This window comes from Papio anubis, chromosome 2 (assembly GCF_008728515.1).
Source record: "Papio anubis isolate 15944 chromosome 2, Panubis1.0, whole genome shotgun sequence".
Classification (NCBI taxonomy): Eukaryota; Metazoa; Chordata; class Mammalia; order Primates; family Cercopithecidae; genus Papio; species Papio anubis.
Window position 1 is genome coordinate 109113272 of NC_044977.1, and position 26882 is coordinate 109140153.

Below are 26882 nucleotides of genomic sequence, written 5' to 3' on the forward strand. Positions count from 1 at the left end.
AAGGGCTCCACAGCACTCTTACCATCTTTTCCTGTGTTATTTGAGGTTTTAAATAACTTGCCCTTTACTTACCCTGCACATCAAATCTTCTCGCCCTGCGCCACGCACCGCCAGACCCCGCATTCCTGGTGTCCATGCGGAGGAGAGGGGTATTGTGACCGCTGTCCTAGGAGGTCTACCTATTCCTGCCCCCATCTACTGAACAGTATTTAGGTGAATGATTGAAACGTTTTGCTCCTGGGACTAGAATGTTGATATTTTTTGTTGCCGTGATGAAACATGTGTAAGGCTACATGTGTTTTTAAATACACACATGTAAGCAAGTAGGGAGTAATTTTCCCCAGCGAGATGTTTCAGCAAGTCAAGGCACAGGGGAGAATCAGCCAGCGGCAGGGCCACGGGGATGTCTCCAGGGGGAGTCGTGGCACTGAGAGAACTGTCCTGGCCCTTTCCTCGCCCCTCCCTCTTTCAGCTAAAATGTTCAGATCCAGGACTAAGAAGTGGCCAAGTGGGCGGGGGCAGAGAGGAGTAGGGACTGAGTTGGGGATGAAGGAATTGAGTAGAATAGTTTGTCTAGTAGTGTGCCCTCCTTGAGTAATTCCATTTAAAACTTGAGGCATCAAGGCCTGGGCTTCAACAAAATAAAACAAACTCTTAGAAGGTCCAGTCCTTGCAGCAGCAGGACAGCCAAACGGCGGTCGCATCATTGTTCAGAGTTTTAAAACAGTTGCTGCCTTTCCTAACCCTCTTGTTTTTCTCCACACCCCTCTTCCCAGTAAAACCAATTCAAAAGGGGGCAGAACTCCACTCCACAAGCTTAATGTTCATTAATTTGTAGGATTAACCCTCTCATGAAGCATAATAAAATACTAGAGGTGCTCTTACATTTAAATAAATACATAAAATTTGTGCCTTCTCTCCTTTTCTGTTTGATCTCTCTCAGGACATGGGAAACAGTGTCTTGGAACCTAAGAAGTCTTAGAAGAACTTTTAACTCAGAGTTTTCAGATCATCTGGGGTTGCTGTGGGCATTGGCATTGGGAGAGAATGTAGAGACCGGCTTACTTTTAATATCTATAGCTATACATTCTGGTTTGGAACTCACGATTAAAAATCTATTTGTTCCTCCCAGGGCTCCGCGGATTTCGATGTTGGTCATAGGAGCCACAAAATGTTCATTAAAGGAACCTAACCAAGGCTACTGTATGGCCACTTTGTGAACTCAGAACTATGGATGGGGGGAAAAGTATGAAAGTGTGAGTTGATGTCACGCTGGCTGTCAGTGTGTGGTCTATTGTGGAGAATGGTGCTTTTTGACTGAACAGAGGGAGCCCCCCTCCCCCCTTCCCCAGCTCTACTGCACCTGCACTGGATGAGGGAGTCCCTGCCATTCAGCCCATCGCAGATTGTTCAAACAGAAGACATCTCTGACAGCACTCAATTCATTACATTTCTTCCTGCTTTTCAAACCAACACACACACACACACACACACACACACACAAAATGAGTATTGCCAGCCAGTGACAGCCAAAAAAAAAAAAAAAAAAAATCTTAAAATACTTTATATGCAGCTAATTTGGAAGCTCATACAACTAACCACGAAATAGTTTGTATCCTTAACTTGTAAGGCTTCCTTGGGTGGTGGTGGGGGGGTGGGGGGTGGAATTACCTGATTTTTCCAATTGAGAATATATCTCCATAGTTTATATGGGGATAGTAAGTTTGTAGAAAGACGCTGCTAGCATGGGGCAGAAAGACATTTTGATGAGAATAAAAGCAGAAATGCGCAAAAGAGAAAAGCCTCTGATTTATCACAGCAGATGAGCCTGTTGATATGCATTCATAATTTATGCTGGGGGAACCAGCTTGCTAATAGAGGTGGGGTACCCAAGAACCAGGAGTGGGCAGTGAGGGAAGTAAGAGTGGGTAGTAAGGGAAGCATTGAGGCTGAAGTGTAAGCTAAACATTTAAATCAATTTCTTAACAAGGCAGTCTTCCCCCCATATGCTCAAGTTTATTTTGCCATCTTGGATTCCAAGATGTTTTTGCACCATTTCACAAAGCTGATGAGACAGTGTTTAGAAAGCTGATGAGAGCGTGTTAGTCTAGTTTAACAGAAGTTGGGGTAAACAAACTCTCAAAGGGAAACTTGATTTTAAGATAGTTTCCTTGGAGGTGGGAGGAAGGAGAAATAGAGAAAGGGAGGAGGACCTTGAGAAGGAGAAGACAGGTTTGCCATTTAGTATTCCAGACTGATTAAACTCTAATGTTATGCAATAACCCAGATTTGAGCTGTTAAGTGTGATAAAATCGACCTGGATGTGAGCTGATACTAAACTGACTGCATGCAAAATATTGGCTAATCATTACTGTGTGAGATCCTGGACCAATATCAGAACATAAGGCCTATTTTCCAGGACCCTTTCCATTAGAAGGGCATTCAATAAATCAAATTGATTTGAGAATTGGAAAGAAAATTTGAGAAGTGCATCTCCCAGAAATCCAGAAATGCCCAGGTGCTTTTCCCTAACAAATAATTTTATTCCATTTACACACATTCCACTGTCCGGCTATCTTTCCTCTTATCTACAATTTAAATCACAGTTCTAAGAAATTCTCTCAGCAATACATGACTCTAAAAAGATTTTTAAAAGCTATACAGATTCTTAGGAATGGAGGGGAAAGAGAAAACAGAACTGGTGCAGCAATGATAAGCTGGAGCAACTGTCCTAACCATGGCTGAATATGAGAGCCAGAAAACTCTTTTAAGTCCATTTCTTAAATCGCCGCTGAAACTTGTACCGGGTTAAATAAAGCCATGGTGTGCTTTGTAAAGGCATTTGTTGTAATTTGTCGACCGTCTAAAAACAAAAACATACAAACACAACAGAAACAACTCATTCAGATCCCACAACAAATTGTGGCTGACAAACTAAATAACTTATATATATTTGGAAGAAGGGCGCTCCTGTGACGAGAGTTGTGCGCGTGACTATATACGTACTGAAGACTATGGCTACTTGTATATGTGGTTATGTTCTGGAGACAGGGCTTGGGGGGCGGCCAGGGGCCTCGGGAGCCTCCCAAACTGGGGCTTGGTAGTGGTGATGGAGCTGGGCTGCACTGGCCTCGCCCTGTAAGCGTTCGGATTGCCCTTTCTGGAACAGTCAAACGAATCATTTCATCCCCGGGGCCCTGAGGCCCTGACGTCACGAGGTGGGGGTGGGGGCGCAGTCCCGCTTCTGGCCTGGCCGCCAGCGATAAGAACCCTCAGGAAGAATTCAGCGCTCCTTATTTAATACAGTAATTATTTTTCTGCCTTCTGCGGGTGGGGGCGGGTCCTGCCCGGAATGCCGGGATCCCTCCCTTCAGGACGATGCACAGGGATGGCAAGTTTGCAAGATAACTTCCTAGGCAAACCTTAAGCCAGAGAGAGCACTGGAGAAGTAAGAAGTGTAGTATGAACAAGGCTAATTTCGCTGTCCAGAGCCAGGAAGGCCAGAAAGGACTGGGGTTTCTGTATTGTTCTCTGTAGTCTAACATGAGAACTGCTTCCCTTCCCTAAGTCTGCTGGGCAGTAAGGAAAGTCATACTAAACAATTAAGCCTATTTTGTCAGGCACTTTGTATTATCTTCTTCGAGGTAACTATATATTATCCCTATCTAACAAACGGGAAAGTGAAGGGTCTGTATCTTTCCATCCCTACCTGCTCTAATCCAGAGGGGCCCAATATTCCAGGGATCCGAGATTGCTCCGGGGGATTCCCCAGCCCTGCCAGTCCTCGGCCTCTAATCGGGAAGAACCAAGCGAAATCACTAATACTGAAACTTGGCCACAAAAAGGGACAAACATCCCCTTGGGTAGACAATCTCTGATGTGGGTGGAAATTGGGGCCTAGACACCATCTCCCGAGTCACGAGGTCAACATGGAGAGGGCTTGGGCTGGGGAGCAGGAGGCAGAGGACTCTGAAGTGGTGAGGGCCCCAGCGCCTCGGGAGACTTTCTATACTTGTCTGACGCGGGTCGGTGACTGAGGGAGAGGGAATGCGGCCGTTTGAGCAAAGCCCGGACAGAGAGAACTCGAGCCCCACACAGCACCTTCTTGGGGAGCCCCATGGGTGCTGTGGCCCGGGCCGCGGTGACGTCAGGTCCACCCGCCAGAGCTTGTCAGCTTGGCCTCAATTTGCCCGCGCGTCGGCTCTTACCACTGGGCACTGCGCGCTCCCCAGGACAGCCGGCGGGAGGCCGGCGCGCTCACAGCCCGGAGCCGTGCCCCGCGCGGAAGCTGGGAGAGCGAGGCAAATGATAGTTCAAAGCGCCGAACTCTATATAAAACAGTGCACCCTTCATTCTGTACGCGCAGGCAGACTAGGGTAATAAAACGAAGGACACCTCCAGCTTTCAAATCACCTGACACTTCTTTGCAAAGGAGAACAAGTATCAAGTTCAAACGCCTAGGTGAAGCAAATATCTTTGCATTCCGAAATGAGAGGACATTCTATTTGCTTTAGGAGAAAAACTGAGCAAAGTGCTCAAGGAATCAGAAATATCACCATTATACCAAAGTATAAAATAAAATCCATCTGAACTCGGAATAGAGAAAGAGAGCTCTCTGCCACAGACAAGAATCTTAGACCTATCTTAATACTCCACCCTTCCAAAGAGAAATCCCCTTAGTCAAAATAAGAAAATCAAGTCCATTATTTTCTAAAGGCCACAGAAGCAAGATAGACAAACTGAAAACAAGAATCATAAAACTGGACAGCACTGTTAGCAGGGAGAGAGGAGGTTACAAGTCTCCCTTGGTGGTAACAGATGTTAGGTTTCCAGAAAAGTTTTAATAGAAAATAACCATGAAAGACACTAAACTAATTATCAGGTTTGGGCAACTTTCCTGTCTTTGGGAAGCTCCTTCCACAGCTTTCCTTACTCTGGAACTCCAGAAGCTATGTCCCTTTGGACTGTATCCATATTTTCACAGTAAAGGTCAGAGTTTCTCCCCCTTCTTCCTTCTTTAAGGGATTCACCTCATAGGTGAAGTCCTTAGGAAATCCACACAGCCCTCTTCAAATTTAGGTCAAAAAAAGAAAGCAAAGCAAAAAAATAAATTAACCCCTATCTCCAACCCTACTTGCTGCCTGAAAAGCCGCCTTAGCTTGGAGAGCAAGAAAATGCAGCAGAAAAAAACAGAGAATGAGATGCAAATTATTTTAAGGCAATAATGTGGGTGTGTGGGGTGGGGGTTGTCCGTTGGGGAATGTGAACTGAAGTCTCTGCTAAAGCTCATAGCAAAGGAAACTCCTTCCACAAAGAAGAATATGAGGATCTATTTGACAAAATTCTCCAAGAGCAAGAAATAAAACCAGGGTGGGGGTGATGAAAAGTTCTCTTAATTATAACAGATAAATAAATAAATAAGCAGTGTCAATCATCAGGCGATCAAACCATAGTCAAACTTCAATCTCAGAGCAGTTAGCTATAAACTGTTAGCAGTTGAAAAGTAAACCTCTTGCACACAAAGGCACTGTTTAATTTTCGTCTTGTAATGGTTCTAAATGAAGACCCCGTCACTATGTAGTAAAGCGGTATTTCTTGTCCCCCTGAGGCGCTGAGCAGTTCTTTTTAATGTGAGAAAACTGGCAGCTCAAAACCTGTCAATGGAGCTCCCACAACAAAAGTTCTGAAAAGCTGAATGAATTGGGTTTGTAATTACTGTTCCCACCGCCCCCCCCCCCCCACCCCGCAGCTTATCTCTTATTCATTCAACTTATATTATTGTCAAGGAATCTTACCCTCAAAATCATTCCCTTACCATTTTACCTAGGGCCACGGAGGAACCTATGACACGGCAGAAATGGAACACTGGTCCCCCTACCGCACCTTGCAGTGTTCAGACCAATAGGTGGGGAGAGAAGGAGGGACTACCTTGTACCCCAATTTACTCGAGACTATTAGAACTAATCGTAGTCAGCTTATGGAACCTTCCACTTTCAAACTTGCATTTTATTGACAAACAGGAATGTGCATCCTGTCTAAATTCAGGGCCTCCCTGAGTCTCTGAAATCCTGTGACATCTCTACTTAGAAAAGGCAAAGGTTGTAAATGAGTACCCTCCCCTTTTGTCCCATATTGCAGATCCCTAAAAGACCTTGTCATACATGACGTGGATATTAAGATAAATTATTATGTTCTGTCTTTCTTTTCTTTTAAACCAAGAAACAGTCAGTGAAACAGAAAAAGAGACTGTAATTCTGTGCCCCCCACCCCCTACCAGCCCAGGGAAAGGTTTTATGAAGAAGTCAGCTTTAGAATGCCAGGGGTCCATGTGTATTTCAATCCAAGGTGTTGCTGATGGAGAAGATTCTCCTGAGATTTTCCTACTGTAAGAATGTGTCGATTTCTAGAAATAAGTACAGCTATTACCACCAAATCTACTAGCAGTCTAAATAATTAATTGAAGCGTTGCTCTTTGACCCTTGAAAAGTCCAGTAGGGACACATTTATAGTAATAATACCTCCGAATGAGCCCTTGTCAAATATTCATTTAGTGGTTAATGTGAGCCATTTTCCCCTGGGATGGTCTGTAATACCAGCTTCCCAGCATTGGCAAGAAACCTTGCTAATCTACTACAGCTCAGCAAAATATTTTAACGCTCTTTATTTAAAGTATGCGGGGAGGGGGAGCGGGTGGTTTGGGGAGAGAAAAAAATTGCAGAAAGAACAAACTATACTCTCATCCTTCTGCACATTTCTATTCTGTATATATGGTTAACAAAACATTTAAATTCACCCTATTTGACTGGAAATTGAGTGGTTTCATTGAGCAGAATAATATCCTGAGGAAAAGAACTAAACAACAACTATCTTCAGCACCGTGAGATAACCATCTCTGGGCAAGTTTATGGGTTTACTCTCCTTGAAAATCACACTATTATTAAAATATTATATGTTCAATATTAATCTAGCCATGAAATTACATATCTCAGGGAACCATTTAATTTAATCAAATGAATGATGGCACAAGATATGTACCATTTCCCTCAGATGTAGTTATCAAAAGCATTTATATTTGCAAACAAAATATTTTGACTTTCATTTTTCAACTATCTGGTTTGGAGGTAGGAAGGGATAGGAGGGGGAACGGGAGTTCTCTTGTTTTATGCAGACAGTGACAATTATTCAAAGCTAGTTCTATTTCCCAAAATATTGTGCTCCCTTTCCTTTTGCTAAATATTTGAACCTGACCATTTTGCCAGAAAGTTGCTGACCCTGTGGGCTCTTTTTTAAAAAAGAGAGGTGAGAGCAGTACAATTACTGTAAACCTCTATACATATTTCTAATATATTTCTATTTTCAAAATACATACAATCTATATAGTTGACTGCCTCAAATTCCGGGAATATCCTCCCCACTCCCCCAGCATGATCATTTGGATCTTTATTCAAAGTTTCTTTTATTCGTATGTGTGAGCAAGAACTGGCGAATGTGCTCATTACCACGTGAATAATCCGTATATGCATTACAATGGCTGGCCAGGCTGGGGGAAATTCTTTTAGAGTCTCTGCATTAATTAGGGGGGAAAATGCCTTGCTTAGAATTGGGAACTGGAATAATAATTGTCCCTTCCCAGTACAATGTTACCCTAAAAATGAGGATTAAAAAAGTAATAAATAAAAACCAGTACATATCTAAAACAAAGCAATCTAGAAAAAAATAGAAAGTACAGAAAACATGAGATATCCTCAGTTCATCCCAGAACTAACATTAGTAACACCATGAGAAAGAAATACTTTCTTGGAAATGAGAAGATGCAAACCAACGGGATGAGCTAACTTAGTGGCTGCAGCGGGTACTTTACTGAAGGGTGGAAGACGCTGCCGGATTCCAACTTCTCCAAAGTTGTATCAAGTTGACACGACAAGCTCTTGAATTTGTGGGAAGCAAACCCGTGCTCTTAAGAGGGCCCGACTGTTGGTTCCTGGTCCCCGCGGGTGGGGGAAGATGAGCGAATCAAGTAGTAAATAAAGCAGAAAAGTCCCTGACTAGGTAACAGATTATCCGGCTGCCCCAAAGCAAGGGTGGGTGGTGATGCAGAAGCATCGCTAATTCAAAGACCATGGCGATGTCTCAACTTTTCCACTCCCACTGAGGACAACTATAGCCTTTCTTTACCTTTCCTAGGGGGGAAAAAAAAAAAAACCACACACTCACACACACAGACACACACACACACACACAACAAATCCAATCTTGTTTCCCCACCCCTTTCCCCTCCCCCACTTCTCTACTACAGTAGTAAAACATTGTTAACAGATCAAAAGCATAATCATCTCCAAATGTGATTAGACCGGACAAAGTAAAATATCTACCTCAGAGTTGATTGTTTTCTTCTTTAATATGGCTGTTGCCTGGCTTCTCTTTTGCTTGTTATCAGCTGCAGAGATTATCCGATTTGGGGCTACAGGCTTGGACCCGCGCTGCCAGTTTAAGAAATGGAATTCAGGCAGAGGGAGAGAGAGGGGAAAAAAGAAAATAAATAATAAAAAAAACTATGTTTATGATAAGCCGGGGAGTTTTGCAAGATGTTCTTTTCTTTCCCTCGCCCCGAACAGGAAAATGTAGAGGAGAAAGTTTATGAAGTCAAGGAACAAAGAAAGCAAACCACTTGTTTCCTCTCAGACAATAGCAGGGCCAGAGTAATCCAAACACCCACCCAGCAGATGAACACTTTGCATGTCTAGTTTGCAATTATTCTGATACAAGAAGCATCATTTTTCTCTATAGCCAGGTTTCAAAGGGCCATTGTGCTGTGAAGAAAATGAAAACAAAACCAGCCAACCTGGTTCTGATTTGGCTCAACACCCTATCTACTAAACTACATGAAAAATTTCAGAATTGAATCCTTTCTGGCAACAAGTGGCATAAATCAGTTTTAAGTAAAAGTCCCCATCATGCTTATTCATGCTGCTTAGAAAAGGAGGGGGCGGATTTACAATATATGTCTCTAGTTTCTATTTTAGAAATGACAGAAATTTCAGTTTTTCCAGTACTTATTAATCATCCAGTGGTTTTTTTTTTTTTTTTTTTTTTTTTGCAGTTAACATTAGCACATGATGCTGGACTAGTAATACCAAGGTTTTTGGTATTTTGCTTTCTTGGCTGAGCACAGTATTATAGTTCCCCGAGAAGTTATGTATAATCACAGTGTTATCCAAATAAATGAAAGACTCAAGAATAATTTCAGTGTCCATATTTCAAAAATTTATTTATCTCAAACTGTGCATAATGGAGTAAAAACTTAAGTTGAAAATGTACCTGTTATAAGGATGATATTAGTTCAAATATATACATGGATTCTCGGCAGACTGATTCAAATAATACAGAGCCGAATCTTTTAAAATACAACTACGGAAAATAAAGGGGGAAAAACCTTAAAATATCACAATAAATTTACAGAAATATTACAAACCATAAGAAAATATTTCAAACACAGTAATTTCATGTTCTTTTTTTTATCTGAACAAAATGGAAAGTTGGGATTGAACAAAAGCTATTATAAATTACCAACGATGTCAACCTGCATGGCCATTTTTGCTTTTAACAGTTGAGTTATAAAATTTAGTACAATCTAAAACTTTTGCCCTTTTAAACAAGACCACAGAGATGGTTCGCCAGTACTTATTCTAATTTTTTCCTTTTGTACAATTTTTAAACAATTAAAATGTCCAAATCTGAATAATTTTCTTCTTTCCACGTTTGCAACTTTCCTAAATTTCAGCTGCAGAATCAAAATTCAGCAAGAAGCCTCTCCTTGAAAAATATTGGCAAATTCTCAGCTTATAAACAATGGACATTTTGATTGCCATGTTTATCTCGATAAATACTGTACAAAAGTTGCTTGCAAATATTAAAACATTTTTTTCGTCACTTGGAGACTAGCTCTAAATATTATTGGTAAAGACTTTTGCAAACTTCCTGCAAAGCTCCTACCGTACCACTAGAACTTTTAAAAAGTTTTTCGTAGCTTTCTTTCCTCCAGATCTATACAAGGTCCATTCCCCCGCCCTCCCCACCCTCCCCTGGTTTTCTCTGTACAAAAATAGTCCCCCAAAAAGAAGTCCAGGATCTCTCTCATAAAAGTTTTCTTGTCGGCATCGCGGTTTTTGCGTGAGTGTGGATGGGATTGGTGTTCTCTTTTGCAGCTGTCATTTGCTGTGGGTGATGGGATTTTTTTTCCATTTTCTTTTTGAGCGTACCGGGTTTTCTCCATGCTGTTTCTTACTCTCCTCTTTTACAGCCCTCCCATTTCCCTCGTTTTTCTTTGAAAATTTCTCCCCCCTCCAGTTCGCTGTCCTGCCCTCACATGTGCGAGAGGGGCAGTGTGCCGTTAATGGCCGTGCCGGGCACCGGGCCGCTCTGGTAGTGCTGGGACATGTGCAGTCTGCTGGGGGCGGCGGGTTCCGGCACCTCGGCGCCAGGGAGATACATGCTGATCATGTCCCGGAGGTCCCCGGCCTGGCAGGGCGCCCTGGAGTGGGAGGAAGAGGTAACCACAGGGGGGCTGGAGCTGGCCTCGGACTTGACCACCGAACCCATGGAACCAAGAGCCATGCCAGGGGTGCCCTGCTGCGAGTAGGACATGCTGTAGGTGGGCGAGCCGTTCATGTAGGTCTGCGAGCTGGTCATGGAGTTGTACTGCAGTGCGCTCACGTCGTAGCGGTGCATGGGCTGCATCTGCGCTGCGCCGTGCGCGTTGAGGCCCGGGTGCTGAGGGTAGCCCAGCTGGTCCTGCATCATGCTGTAGCTGCCGTTGCTCCAGCCGTTCATATGCGCGTAACTGTCCATGCGCTGGTTCACGCCCGCGCCCAGGCCGGCGCCCACCCCGACCCCGCTCGCCATGCTGTTGCCGCCGGGGGCCAGCAGCCCGCCGGGCAGCGTGTACTTATCCTTCTTCATGAGCGTCTTGGTTTTCCGCCGGGGCCGGTATTTATAATCCGGGTGCTCCTTCATGTGCAGCGCTCGCAGCCGCTTAGCCTCGTCGATGAAGGGCCGCTTCTCCGTCTCCGACAAAAGTTTCCACTCTGCTCCGAGGCGCTTGCTGATCTCCGAGTTGTGCATCTTGGGGTTCTCCTGGGCCATTTTGCGCCGCTGCCCGCGGGACCACACCATGAAGGCATTCATGGGCCGCTTAACGCGGTCCGGACTGTTCTTCTGGTTGCCGCCCGCCGCCGCCGCAGTAGAGTTGCCGCCGCCGCCGCCGCCCCCCGAAGTTTGCTGCGGGCCCGGCGGCTTCAGCTCCGTCTCCATCATGTTGTACATGCGGGCGCTGTGCGCGGGCCCGGCCCGCCGGCGGCCGCCGACCCTCGGCCCGGCCGGGACTTTGGGGGGCCCGCGGGCGGGGGGAGAGGAGGAGGGGAGGCGGGCGGGGGTGTCGGGAGCGCAGGGCTCCGCGAGGAAAATCAGGCGAAGAATAATTTGGGGGAAAAAAAGAGAGAGGCAAACTGGAATCAGGATCAAAAAAGAGCTTCCCTCCTCCTCCGGCCGATCCTGCCGCCGCCGATGATTGTTATTATTATTTTTTGGAAAGGCTTAAGCCTGGGGCTCAAACTTCTCTCCCTTTCTTTCTCTCTCCTCTTCTTTCTCTCAGTCCTAGTCTTAAAGAGGCAGCAAACTACTTTCCCCCTTTTGCAAACACTCTCTTCTCTGCCTTGACAACTCCTGATACTTTTTTGAACAAGTTAATAGACAACCATCCATGTGACGGGGGCTGTCAGGGAATAAATGGGTTTCTAGCGACCAATCAGCGCGCGGCGGCTCCTCCACTCGAGCCCAGCCTCGCTGCCGGGTTTTGCATGAAAGGGGGCGGGGCCTCCCGCGCCGCCGGCCGCGCGGGGGAGGCCGGGGGAGGAAGGGGCAGGCGAGGAGGGGGAGGAGGCTCCCAGAGCCAGCCTGCCAGCCACTGAGAAACCTTTGTATCCCCTCTCGCAGCAACAGGTCACACCACACGCCTTTTCGAAGGAAGTGGGTAAACAGCACTAAGACTACGTGGGTTTTTTTTTTTTTTTCTTTAAACTTAATATTGATTTACTTTTTGGTGCAGGGTACTGAAATGAGGATGGGACGCGGGAAGCAGCTAAGGTGCGGGGGTGGGGCAGGGCACAGTGGGTGGCTCAGGGCGGCTGTCCAACTCGTATTTCTGGAAACAGCCAGTGCAGGAGTTGGTGTGTCATTGTTCTCCTGCTCATCCACAGCACTCCCCCCCCCCCACTCCAGCCCCTCTGGTGCCGCTCCCGTACCGCGCTCTTCCGCTCTCCCCTCTTACCTTACAGGTGCCAACACTCTCTCACTCCCTTCTCACAGTCCCGACTAGCAGTTAGGAGACCCAAACCTCTGTCCTCAAAACCTTCCTTGCTTCCACGTAACGTTGCTCTGTTCTTAAAAATAAATCCTGCTCGGACCATGAGGCCGACTCTAGAGCTGAGAACCGGCAGGCCTTGGTAAGCTGCCATCTCCCTGTCCAACTCAGCTCTTTGGCCCAGGAAACTGCAGATCTTCCTTTTAGCCCCAGCCACATCTCCCACTAGACTGTCTTCATTCAACCGTAGCAAAGGGGATGCTCCTACTGTCTCCCCCCACTCCCCATTCCCATCCCATGCCTCCCTGAAAGAAGGGTTTCGGTCGTGCGGGTTTCAGATGGGGGCTGGGGAAAGAGACAGACGGAAGGGCGCTCAAAAGTGCAGGCGATGGGGGAGGGTGATTTCAACTTCCTGGCATCCCACGGCACTGTACGGAGGTGGCTTTTGGGCCGCAGTCACAAACTCCCTCCCACGCAGAGTTCCCAGGACTCGAGCAGAACCAGCCCTGGCATTTCCCCCGTCGATTTCCACTGTGGTGGCTGCAAAGCCCAGGCCGCGCAAGGCTGGGGCTGCGCCGCAAAGGGGCTCAAGTCTTGGGAGGCGGGGTCGATGCTCTCCAGGCACAGGTGCAGGCAGCGCACACTGGGAGAAGGCGGCCGGGACTGGGGAAGGGGGAGCCCAGCAATGCCCGGGTTAGAGGAGGATGAGATGGAGGCGGGGGTAGGGACTCAGGAATCTTGCCCGCCCAGGACCCAAGAGGGTAATTTTAGCCGCTCTCCCATTGTCCCGACGTAAAGATTTCAATAGGTAGGCGCTCAATGCGGAGGGCAATGGCAGCACGTCCGTTACAAATAGGTAGTTTTGTTTCTCTTGTTGTCGCTACACGGAGTCAAACAAAGCCTTGTCTAAGTTTCCTTCCACTCTCTTGTTGGGATCTTTGTGGGTAAAATGCACTTGACTACAAAGGGTGGGGTGGGGGGGAATAGAGAAAAAAAAAAAAACAGAAAAACCTGATGCCATTTCTTTTTTATAAAGGGCTTAAACCATCAGGGTTACTTATTTTCTTTCTTCTGTAACACTCTCTCCGCCCCCTCCTCCCCTGGTCTACCCTTACTCACCCTAAGGAAATGTACTGAATAGTATCTACCAGCCACGTTCCATTTATTATCTTTACAAAACGGTGCATTGTTTTGTTCCTTACTAACCTTCTTCCATAATCACTCCCCCGACCCCCAACTTCTCCAATCTCTGCCCTTCCTAGCCTGTTACTGTCAAACTCACACTAAATATACCCGCTGGAAACTCAGAAAAGTTGTAAAAAAAAGAATTATGCAGACTTTCCTTAAGTTATTTCCAATCAACCTTCCTGCCCCCCGAAGTTTCTCCTTTTTCTCTCTTAAGTTATGACTTGCTTCAGTTCCTGGGTATCCGGAAAGGGTGAGACTGGGTTTCTCAAAATGCATACATATTCGGCGCTCTTCAAAATAAAGCACTGTTTTCTGTTTAATCTAGGTGTAATATTAAGGTAAACACGGACCTGGAGATTAGGAAAGAGAAAAGGTTGAGAAGATCTGGAGAAGAGAAGGCAGCCACCGGCTTTTCAGCGCGGCTGGTTTCAGGGATGTGGCTGGTGCGCCCCCTGCTGGTAGATTCGCTTTTCCAAGACTATTGCTTTTACCTTTAAAAGAAGGTGTTTGAAAATAATTAAAGTAAAAAAATAAAAATAAAAATAAAAAGGGGGATGGAAGATCAGACTAATTATACATAATCTAAACAAAAGAAAAGTTAACATATCGTATAAGCTGCGGAACCAAATCATAAGAATCAGATTTAATTTGCCTAACTTAGAAATATACATACAACCTCAAGATAAGTGGGAGGTTAGACCATGGGGAAAAATAGGTACAAATTATGAGATTCAACGTGTGAATGAATTATGATTGTCCAGACGCCACGAAGGGCAGACCAAGCATTCATTTTATGATTGTGTATGCATCGGTCTGCTTAATAGCATTATTCCAAAAACTTTAAAAAGCTTGTGGGTAATTGTTTGAAGAAACAACCAGGGAGTTGGTGTGGATAAGGGTGGTGTATATTTGTTAAAATAAATACTAATAACAGATGGTTATAGACACACATCTTTTCAATCTTGCTGCCTTGTCTCTCAAGGCACAATTTTTTTCCTTGGGAGGATATATAACAGCTTTTACATATTCTCAGATGCATGTGTTTGTGCATGAACTCTATAATAATGTATTTAAAAGGTTAAAGGGGTTGGCTAGGTCTTTTATTAATTGCTTTTATCACATAAATAAGCTATGGAAATATATTACAATTGTGTTATCATTGGTTGCATTTATTTACAGCTTTATTTTAATTAAGCCTGCTGTACTTATCGAGACAATAAACTAACTGTGGCTGGCGATTATGCATAATAATGTGCTATGAAAATAAGATTAAAGAAGATGGTGATAGGAGAAACATTTTCTCATTAGATTTTTTAGAACATATGCATTTAAAAAAATCAGATCACTGCCCACTCTATTTCACTCCAGCACCATCACTGATCCCTAAATATAATAACTATAACAATTCCAATAGATGACAGAAGCAACACTATTTTAGGTTTGTAATAGACAGCTACAGTACTAACAACAATATACCATTGACTACTAGACAATCAGAAAAGACTTGGAACAGGATGCTTCATCCTCTGAGAATCTAAAATGTTGCTATTGGCACAATCTATGAAAATTGAAAGTGCTTAATCTAAAGGGAGTATAATACTTCCCTTCCATGGGCAACAAAAAGCTACATACTTTTAGTTAGGAACAAGAATGCATAACTACTGGAATATTCTGATTTTATTTTGTTCTATTATAGGCCCTAGCCAAAAGGCCTTAACTGCTAAGTGTAACTCAATTTTATTTAAAAATCTTTCACATTGTTTTTTCTCTCCTAAAGTCTCCCCAGCACTCCTCAAGTATTATATCTGAAACCAACTGACAATTTTGTGGAGATAGGGGACTGTAGACTTATTTTTTCTTCTTAGTGTCAAATAGAGGTTTAACTTGCAGTAATTAGGTGAGAACTAGCCAAGCATCTTACTATTATGATGCTTGTTAAAAAACGCTTCTTTTCTGCATCTGCATTTGAGTGTGTTCCCCTCCTCTCTTAATCTTCTTATGGAAATGAAGGCAAACGGCAGGGAACCTGCAGAGTCTTGGAGAATGTCCTTGTTAACTGGAATTTCTCAGCATTGCTAATTAGCAGAGTTTGACGACCACCAGTATTGGGGGAAAGCTCTGTTTAACCACTCACAAACCATTCTGAGGAAGAGCAGACTAATTTTATTTTGTAATTAAAATCTGAAAAGAGCCCTATTTGACAGTTAGGGCTATGAGAGTTTTATCTCCCCGTGAAATAATTACTGCCTTGATAACTCAATTTTCTGAAAAATGTCAACTGTGGGCTCCAAAAGTTTTAATTTCATTACGTAAGGAAAAAAAGTGAGAAAAATAGAAGAAAATGTACAGAAAGGTTTTCTAATTCTAGAACTGGTTAAATATACTAGCAGCCAGATGTGGCCAAATGAAGGGGGTTTTTTTTCTTCCTTTTTTTGTCATGTTTCCTCCGAATCCTAACCTTCTAACAATCTCCTCTAAAAGTGACCATAGCAGCAATCATACTGCAGTGAGAGAGATCATACCAGTAGTCTGGTAAGTGAGAGGAAAATAAAACTAAAACGCTAAGTACAGCAATTGGAGAAAAGTTTCTAATTTTAAAGGCCAAAAATAAAGGAAAATTTAAATGTTTAGGACAATGCTGGTACAATTTGGTGAGATGATATTTGTATTTATCCTGTAATACAAGAAAACTGAGAATTGCAGAGCAAGGAGACTGGCATAAGCCAATTTTTAAAACATTTCCTTCTCCTCTGTAAGTCACAAAAGGTCTCAGTCACTTCAAATTGGAGCATGCTACATGACTTCCAGTATGACCAAAGTCTGATTCTTCATTTCAGAAACAAACACATATAAATGAAGGTAAATAAGTGCATTAGAGGATTTTTTCCCTTAAAAGAGCATTGCATACTTTCCAAAAATAATCAACAAGAAATAAGCTGGAAAAGGTTAGGATATAGAAAGTAAGAGCAAAAATTCAAAACTGAATTGTACCGTTGTCAAACTTCATTTCCTTTAGACTGTGAAGGATCCCTCATAGGAATTCCTAGAGGGGATAGACACCTTAATTTTTATAACACAATTTTCAAAATGATAGAAACTCTTTCATCTACATTTCCCCGATTTCTTTCCTATGTCAAACTTGTCAGATTTTGGAAGTGTGAAGGATTAGTGATAGTAACTATAATGAATGTTTCTAGATGATAAAAAGAATAAACATATATCTCCATCCCTTTCTATTTACTAAGATAGAGATATGCATATGGCTGCATGGTACACTGGCAATTTCAAATTGCTTAATCATATTTTTTTCTTCTTGTCTGTCCCTTCAGCACCTTGCCTTTAATTTCCAGAAGTGGTATTACACTTAACAAATGAACAAGGGATAACAATTGCTGTTTCAGTCCAGACCCAATTTCACCAAATAATTTCACTCAAGAGCTGTAAGTACCCTTGAAACCTAAGGAATGCAGAACAGCTTTGCATTCAGCTCCCTTTTTACTCATTCTCTTTCATCTAATTCTCATTGATGAAATAAATACATTTTGAAAAGAATGCAACAGTTATAAAACTAAACATATTTCTCCTTACTTTATAGCAACAAAAGTAGTATATAATCTTTCAAGCTGTATATAATAATCATCGTGTTACAGTATTATATATGAACATCCTTATATTCTAGCTCAAATATTTTCTGGAGAAATTAATTCACATTTCACAATTTCATTTCCATTTCTGAATTATCAAGCAATTTTAACATAAGTTAAGATTCTATCCCTGCACTACAGCTGTTGTCCAGGAGAAAATGTAGTGTGACCATTAAATGATTTAATTATTTTAAATATAAATTCCCTTTTAAAAACATAAACTGAAAACCTAAAGAGCTGCCACCAGTGGTTTTCAGTTGCATTAAATCTATGACTTTTATTTTTAAAATTGGGAGAAGAAAATTTTTTAAAAGGCAAAATGATCAGTAGGAACTCTAGGTAGCCCAAAAAGCCACTGGACCTTTTATACCTGTAAATCATTGCTTGAGTCTAAATACATATCTCTCTGATTGACCACACTATCTCATGCAATTAATCATACCAAAGGAAAAGGTCTTCCTTAGAATCCCACTTTTCCAGTGGCTAGGGTTATTACCCTCATTTTAGAGAAAAACCAATTGTTTTAAATTCTCCAACTGTGATTACTTCGTTTAGTTGTGACCACAACTTTTGTGGGAAAAACAAACCTACACTTTCCTTAAGCTTTCTCTACCCAGTATTAAATGACACTCCAGTGCAGGCTGGGCTACCCTTTCACTGCAAGGACAATTTACCAAGCAGGGAAAACCTCTTTCCCTTAGCCTGGCCCCTGCCACACCACATAAATGGAATTTAGTCTTCTTTCTTCTGGAATCTTATGGACCTTACTGCTACTGTGTTACCCACAACTTCCCTTTCCAGAAGTACAGTTGGACTCAATACAAACCACAAAAGTGATAAAATCTCAGAGGGCTGATGTGTTTGGCACCCAAAAAAGCAAGTTAGGGAAAGAAATTAGATCTACGTAACATGTGAGGGACAGACAGGAATACTATCAGAGGAAAAGGAAGAAAGTTTTCACCTGTGGCATGAAAAGAAGTTAAAGCAAACCACTGGAAAAAAGTCATCCTACAATCACCATCATCCCTAAATGAAACTATTACCACTTTTTTCAAAGATTTGCAGCTGCGGCTGGCCCTGGAAAGTGCTCTAAATCAAAGTGTACACCCATCCTGGGCGGGCTGGCATCCTCAAGGCCTCCCATTGACATCTGGAACCCTCTCCCAAAAGCTATTCTGGCCTCAAAAGAATGCCTGAGAAGTCGGCCTTCCCAGGGGCCCACTTCTGCTTGCCCCCAGCGCCCCTCTTCCAGTCCCGGCTCAGATGGAGTTGGGCTTCCAAACCCATCCCAATGGAATTCTCAGATCGCTGGCCTGATAATCTTTAAAGGCTCCTTCGGAGCTGGGGCTCTGACTTTTATCTTCCCTCCCACCCTTCTTCCCTTTTTGCTGGCTCTCCCCACTCCTTTTTCGTCTCGCCCCACCCCCCCCTCCTTAATTTGAAGATCATTGACACGATAGGCTGTAATGAGTCCTTCAGAAACTGTTATGATCTACAGTGACAATCTCTGCACCTAATTCACAGATTATTGACAAGCACCGTGGGCTCAATGGTGTCAAGTTGTACTTGTGGTTTCAACACCCTGCAGCAACCCACGTAGCTGCTGGGCCCTGGATTAGGACCCACAGTCTGGCAGTGCTTATCTGCCCGTCTGAGTGATAGAGAGATGAGTATCAGTCTATACCTCAACTGCTTCAAGCCCGCCTGGGCTTTCTCCCTGGCGCCTTTGTCTGACAGGGTTGGCGCAACGAAACTGAAAGATCTCCAGAGTTTAAAAACAGAGTGAAAGAGCAAATTTAATAAATGAGAGCTCATCCTTGAATCTTAGTCTTTATTAATAGAGTCATGTCCCCTACATCCAAATAACTATCAAACTCCAAACCACAGGTACTGTTTTTCAGAGTTCGGGTTCTTTCCTGGGTTCATCATGAAAGATGTGAGGGATGAAGGGGAAAAGGGACTGAGGAGTTGGCAGGGACTCAGTGGGCCTAAGCTAAGTGGGCCCATCCGTCTGGATAGTCCTCAGAATCCAGCAAGATTGGTTACTTACAAAGCAGGGCGCCCAGCCAACCCGCGCGGGCTCAGGCCTGGACGCTGGGACAGGAGACCAAAAATGCCCGCCCCGCCCCTAAAGGGCGCTTTGCCGCCGCGGAGAAACGCGGCCCGTTGCCAGCCGCTGCGGTTTTCCCTGCTACTAAGGAATCAGTCACTCGCTGCCCCTTCCTCAGCCCTCAGAGATGGAGGGGCTGCCTTCCTGCTGGCGGCCTTGGGGCGTGGGATTCGCGCAGGTGCTGGGTCCCCCTGGGAAATAACACTGAAATAACACTGCGTCGGGAGAGCTGGGTGGCATTCCCAGGCCTGGGCCACCCACTTGTTTAGCTCTCTTTCCTCAACCAGGGGTTATGCTTTCGCCATGGGCCCCAGAAAAGTTGGGCACTCGCTCCTGGCACGCCCACCCGCCCGCAGCCAGGTGCGGCTTCTCCCTCCTGCCTTCATCCTACAGCCTGCTACCCCACAGGCTGGGACCCCTGGGTGCGGAACGGGGTGGAAATCTCCAGGACTCTGCTATTGCACGTTCGACATCACTTCCGAATAGCAGGCATATACTCCCTTTCTGGCTTCGCCTCCAACATTTTGCTGGCTTTGGCCTCCCTACCTCACACGGGAACCACTGCGCAGCCTTCGGACCTCGGCTGTCAGCGCACCGTTTCTTACTTTACCCGGTTGGCGCGGGTTCACAAAACTAGCACCGACTAAATTATTTCTGTAATTGGGACAAGCCCTTTGGTAGTGCAAAAGGTGGGGGTGCTGTGGCTGGAATCCCGCTTGCCTGTCATTTCGATAGAATTCGGGGTAGAGATTTTATCAAAAGGCTTGATTCTTCTCCTGCCATTGCATCTGAACCTACTTACTAAAAACCCTAAGCCGAGATCTAATTCTGCAACCAGATGGAGAAGTCATCTCTCATCGCACTGAACAGCAATTCCCCTTGAAATGTTATCTCGAATTTGCTAATTTTGAGCAGTGGGAGTAATAAACATAAAGGTATTATAAACCTTGCATAGCCATAGTATTCAATATTTTAAAAAGCCATTCTTTTTTATGAAAAATTAAGCCGATTTCCATCGATAAGCAAACTATAAAAAAGCGATCTCTAAACTTCTTAAGAGTAAAAGTTAAAATCAATAACTGTAACCCTGAAGACGTAAATATTAAAACATCTTGTTCACTCAGCACAGTAATTATTTCTATTTGATTTTAAACAATTAAGCAAACCCACATTTCCCTATTGTTTTAAATTCAGAGGATGTGCCATTTTTACAGTTTCTCTTTCTGAAATAATTCAAAGGCTACTTTTGCTCTCACTTGCTGACCAAAAAAATAAGAAGAAGAAGAAGAAAAAAAAGAGGCAAAGCTCTTTATTATGTAGACAGGTAGTTTTTGGAAGTGTAAAAATACTCCCCCTTCTCTAGGATAATTTGGATTCCTGGTCAACGAAATGCTGAATTTCAAAGAAACCTTCCTTACCATTGGCACACCTTCCCTGAAATCCTACGGCTAAAAGAAAAAAGATACCAGGCACCTGTTTCTTAGCCAGTATGTGTTTCTTAGCCAGTATCTTCGAAGGAAAAAGTTTGACTAGGATTGGTTTGGGGGATGGGAAACACTCAAAAGAAGAGATTGGTCTTTTAATTATACTCTGGAAATAAATACATAAAAGCAAGTTATTTCGTTTACTTGAAGACTCAGTTACAATATTTGCAGGACCTCCGAGGGCATTCAAGACGCTGCTGACAACGTCAAAACAGTAATCAGCAGCATCTTCGGTTTAATTTTTTGAAATGTGGACAAAACGGAGGAAGTATACTTTGCTCGATTCTCCACGGCTACAGAAAAAATGTTTTGTTTTTCATCATTTTTCTTTACCTGTTTTACCATCGCAGAACCTTTCAAAGAGTTACAAAACCAAACCGGGTGGGGGATGGCTGGGATGTGAGGAGGAGGAATAGGACAGTCTTTATTTTTTATTGAATTAAAATTGTAGTATCGCCTCTTTACTTTTTTTATTGAGTTAATATTATATTATCTTTCAAGGATATAAAAATTTGTTTCCGCATCCCGTTTCTTTTTTGGAGGGCAATAAAGAGTTTTCTCTAACCCCAGAGCAGGATTCTAGCGATTTCCGGGACTGGCGCTGCGCAGCTCCTACTGTGTCCAACAGGGGGCGCTGGGCACGAACCTGCGCAGCGGCTCAGCGCCGCTTCACATCTGAGTCGGGTTCCAGCCCCGGAAGGCGAGAGCCGCTCGCGGGGTCGAGTACAGTGCTTTAGTCTTCGTGGATAAAAAGAGATTAAAGGCTAAATTCTTTTTTGGGTATATGTGTGTGTGTGTGTGTCGGTGTGTGCGTGTGTGTATGTGTGTGTGTGTGTGCGCGCCCGCGCGTGGGGGGCTGGTTATCAATTTTAACCAACTACGAAAATGTACAGCTTTTTATCCTTTGATGTTCTCATAAAGAAACTCCTATCGGATGAGAAATTACACGGTTTCTGAGCCAACACTGCAGCTATAGTGTGGGGGCAATTATTTAATTAAAAATATATTTTTCCATCTGTTCACATGATCTTTTTAGACGTACTTAAAAAGCTGACACTGATCCCTTTGGCCTGTTAACCTTGCCCCAAGTTTCAAATACTTTTAACTATATCGAAGTCCTTTCTATTAATTTGAAGGAGAAATAAAGGAGACCTAAATATTTAAATCACCCCTAAATAGTTACTCCTCTGCACTCCCCCGCCCCACCCTTTCTTTAAACAGGGGCTTTTATGTGAGTGACACATTTCACACTTCCGATTCTGCAAAGCCAGGTATAAATGACAAGGAGCGGCTCTAAATAATAATAATAATAAAATCGAATTTGGTACTACATAACACCCAAGTACCGTATAAGAAAAAAATCTAAATAAAATTGTAATCCACCCACCCACCCCCAACTAAAAAAAAGAAAAACAAAAAAAAACTCCTTCACCTGTATTTAAATAGCGTATCTTTAATTACAGCAGTTGGGGATGCATGAGGCTGAAATGAAATTAGCAGTCATTACCAGTCCTTTAACTCTGTGGTGCTTTTGATCAGCACTAAATTAGCTTTCCAGTCCTAACAAAGACTCTACAGCAAGCAGTGGGCTGTAAATAAGACAGCGCGACCTGCCCTCAACACCTTTTCTCTTGTCAATCATAGCTCTATCATTCAGCCCAAGATTAACCTTTATCTACCAAATTATAAAAAAAAAAAAAAAGAAGAGGAAGGAAAGAATGAAGAAAAAGAAAAAAGAAAAAGAAGGCGGGAAGGAAAGCCCCCTGACCACCACATGTCGCAATAACAGAGGTTCCCAAGAGCCCCCCTAAAATTGTATTATAATGAGCCCGTGTCAGAATCTGCAATTTCCAAATCATCCCTTCCTACTCCACCCCCCTACACCTCTCGAGTATATTAGAAGAGTCAGAATGCTGTTCAGGTAGGAATCGAATCCTACCCCCTCTCCCCGCCCGCAATGGCTAATTGGGCGTGGACCACCCTCCATAAGTCAATTTGCCATTAGCCTTTCCTCCTCTATTAGTCTAACAAGATTTCGGGAGAGGAGGGGATGTTTGAGGAGGAAACACTGGTGAGTTTAAGACATATATATAAGTTCCTAGGCTGAAAACAATCAATTTACTCCACTAATACTCTCTACTTTCTAAGTCTGCGGAGGAAAAAAACCAACAGCAATAACAAAAACCCAGCTGCTTTTCCCAGTACTGCATTACGAAAGTAAAACATTGGTTCAAGTTGCCATTAGAGGGCGCCAAAGAGCAAGCCCCATCACCCCTCGCACGACTTCCCGCAGAAACCCTCCCACCTTCCAGCTTCGCCATGCTCTGTAATTCCTTCTCTCAGGTAATATTTCCTGCTTATCCTGCCCCCTTGCATTTCTATTTCCCTCTATGTCAATCTCTTATAAAAAACGAGGTAACGCCATGTCCCCTTCCTCTTGTTTTGCAACCTCCCCCTACCCCTAACCACCAGCAAAATAGTTAAGACGCCGATTGAAGTAGTAGCAACCCCTTAATGATAGGTACCTTTTGAATCAAATCACTCTTTCCATTTAGTAACATTGGTCTGGAAAAGGTTCTTTGTAGGGGTGAAATGCTAGAGTTTAACATTTTTAAGATGGAAGCCTGAATTTTTCATTAATGGGTTTCTTTCTGGGGGCTCACAGATCTATTTCTTCAGTTTCATAGAAAAAGAAACACACCCTTGCAAGACAACTGATTAAGTTCAGTATCAAAACCGTCCAAAATAGAATAAAATAATGTCATTTCATCTCTGCATTTGTTAAAGAATTCTAAATTAGAATTTAATTCCAAAAGTTAACGCTTTCAGACTTAAATCTACCAGTGTTAAATGACTTCCACACAGGGTGTATTTCCAGATCTTTTAAAGGTCAAAAGAAAAAAAAAAAAGAAAGAAAGAAAAACAGAATGAGTGGGGAAGAAAGTGAGGTGGGGGGAGGAGTGAGCTAGCAGTGAATGTCAAAGTTGGGTTGCGAGCTACTTACATGTCCATGCCAGATCAGGGTGTTGTCTTGTAGCAGTTTGATTGGCAGGTAAAAAAGCGAAAGAACGTGAGGGTTCCCTGAGCCTCTTGTCAGCCCAAGCTTGATCACTTCTCACCGGACAGAACCAGTTGAAGGAGCTTGCAGTTCCCCTCTCGTCCTTCATCCAAGGCACCGTGAATCCATTTCGGCTTTTCTTCCCCCCAGTCTTTCCATCAGCCTCCTGCCTTCACCCGCATCGCCTTACACCAGCTTCCAAGACCTAGCCTAGCTTTGCCACTGCAATCCCCTGCAACAAGAAAAATCGTTTATGGCTTAAAACCCCAAATGGCTGATTTTTTAAAAGAGAGAGAGAGAGAGAGAGGGAGAGGGAGAGAGAGAAGAGAGAGAGGGTGAGGGGGAGAGAGGGGGAGCGAGAAGAATGCACCCAGAGAACAACAAAAAAGTCAGTTATCCTAACACTGCTCTATCCCCCCACCGTACAGAAGAAGAATAAAAAAAAAAGCTTTATGTTTTTTTCAGTGGGTATTCAAAGATAATTTGATGCCATTGTTTCTGCTACAGATGGTTCTTTTAAATACAATAACACGGCTCTTTGTGCAGGCTACCCACAATAAAAATCGAAAGCGTTCCCCTGAATAACCATTTTGTTCTCTCTTGTATGGGGCCAACAAAAGATGCCGTGAGGTAATGGGTTCTGTTTATTGAAGCCATAGAATAGGGGTTTGATAAAGATTTTTTTAAAGCAGAAGACCTTGCAAGGTCGGGCTGATCTCTTCATATTTTTTTATTAAAATATTTGTCCAATAGATTATTCCTTGGTGCAGCTGCAGGTTTCCTCCTCAATTCTTAATCAGCCCAAACATCTGTCTCTTTGAGGAGGCTTTTAAAAATCTACAATTGTATCACTGGTGCAGTAACCTTATCAAACCCTGAGTTTTTAGGCTCAGTACAGGCAAAGGCAATGAAGTTTCAATTCTATTTGGTCCTGATGGGGTGAGGCGGAGGGTTGGGGGAGAGGAGATAAGCAACCCCAGATAGAGTGACTGAAAAAAAAAATGAGGCTTTCCTCTCCCCCACTCTCTGGTTGGCCGTGCACAACTGTATGAGCCAGACACACAGATCACTGAGGGCTTCTTTCATCACAAGGTGTTTCTCTCCATCTCTGCAAGACCACACCGGTATGCACATGCTGGACAGGGGCTAGCCATGTTTTCTTAACATATTCACCCTTTCCTCCAGTAAGGTCTCCAATCCTGGAAAACCTAGGATGGGAGCCCAGTGGGAGGAGTGGAACAAGCTAAAGGTTAGTCTTTAGCACCCAGAAGGTCCTACTCTTGGCTCTTTTTGATTCATCATTAGCTAGCTTTGACACACTAATTGCAGCCATGTGAGGGACTAGTGGCCACAGCCTTCCTATTACAGCACCCTATCCCCTCAGGCTTGCTCTTACAGCCACCTGGCTTCCTCCCTCTCAGTTCCACAGACAGCTTCCACTTCCTCTCACAAGGGAAGCCCTGCCACCTAGACCCCCCTGAGGTCTGTATCAACTCTGAGAGAGCCTGAACACTTGGCAGTGAGGGCGCTGTGGGAGACAGCGTTAGTTACTGACTAGGTTTGTCTACCTTTCTGTAGGAATTAATGCCAGGGCTTTCTGGGCCTCCAATAGCCCAGAATGACAGTAATCCACTTTCATGACTCCTGCTCTATGTTGTCACTTGTGGCAAGACAATAGTGTGGAAAAAATGGCTTTAATCTTAAAAACATGTTTTCACTGGATTCTCTACCTCTGTCCTCCACCCAGTTCATTTCTCCCTTTCTTCTCATAAACCATTTTAAAGATAAATACTCAAATGAATCCCTCGATATAACTGATCTCAACTTCCACTTTCCCTTTTGGAAACAATTATGTTATTAGTTTACAATTGGTCTGGAGTCATCTAATAAGGAATTTTCATGGACTATCATTTAAACACCAACTAAAGCCTTTCTATGAAGCTTGAAAAACAAAGACATCAGAACAGAAAATTAAGGAATTTTTCACATGGTTGTTTCTCAAAAATTCATTTTGTATCTAACGATAAAGAGTCCAATATCAGTTAGAAAAGAATGAAAGTCAAGACAATACTAAAAAAGTTATGCACCTACAAATACTCTCTGGATCAAGAAAAATGTGTCTGTAAAAGTGTGAGTGCATTGGGGGTAGAAGGAAAGTGAAGAGAGTAAATCAAGAGTGACTTTCAACAGAACAGGCTAAGGTGTGTGAATTTGTTACTTATGGTATTGTAGGAGAGGGTAGGGGCATTATACAAAATTAAATCAATACTAGAAACTTCTTCCAACTAAAAGTGGAATGAGGAAGGGTGAATGTAAAATGTTTTAGCCAGTGTTTTCATAAAAAAGGAATCCACTGGAATAACTGAAGATCTCTTCCTGCTTCTTGTGTCATATGTATTTTTTGGATATCAAAACTTACAAAGGATGCTAACTGAAAAAAAGCCTTTTTTTTTTTTTTTTTTTTTTTTTTTTACAACAACCTGAAAGAAGAATCTGAACTGCTGTCTTCTTTCCACTGAGGGGTTCTGGGCTGAATCTAAGACTGTAAGATAGGAGTGCATCAGTGAGTAGCCCAAGGTGACTAAAGGTGAGGAAACCTGATATATCTTATTGGGATTGGATCTATTCAATCCCAGCCATAAGAAAGTTGAAAAATCCCTCAGTTGACCTCGCTCTCCTGTGGGAGATCAGGAAGACATAATTTTTTAGGCAAGTCAGCAAAAGTTGTCTCAAAAACTGTAATGCAATGGCATCCCATCTGACATAGGGAAATACTTCAACGTTTAACTAAAAAATATAGAATGTGAAACGCAAGCTGCAGGGCCAAGCTGACAAACTGTCTTGATAGATGAGGGAATCAGGAACCAGTAGTCTACAACTGGAAAACTGCTTTTAAAAAAAAAACAATAAACAAACCAAAAAACACAAACAAAAACACTTCCTGTATCCAGAGGGCAGAAACTGAGGTGACTGACCAGTGCCTCTCTGGCTGGAGCAAACACACATCACTGAGGCGATGCTGGGTTGTAGAAATGGCTTT

At 43.3% G+C, this 26882-nt stretch overlaps 1 protein-coding gene across 3 annotated transcripts in view; it reads right to left on the reverse strand.

Annotated features, from left to right (window-relative positions):
• The window catches only part of LOC116273658 (transcription factor SOX-2), a 42527-nt gene extending 16289 nt beyond the window's left edge, over positions 1–26238 (reverse strand). The window contains exons 1-2 of one of the 3 annotated variants that reach the window (XR_004181965.1): positions 23789–24429; positions 8373–8480 (exon numbers count right to left, since the gene is read on the reverse strand). Coding sequence is in view for 1 of the 3 variants with exons in the window: in XM_031662845.1 (XP_031518705.1) it covers positions 10363–11322 (960 nt within the window). In the remaining 2 variants the exon portion in view is untranslated. Of the gene's footprint in view, positions 1–8372; positions 8481–9071; positions 14038–23788 lie in introns of those variants that run through there. The other 2 variants (XM_031662845.1, XR_004181966.1) reach the window with 2 other exon arrangements.
• Between the last annotated feature and the right edge of the window lie 644 nt (positions 26239–26882).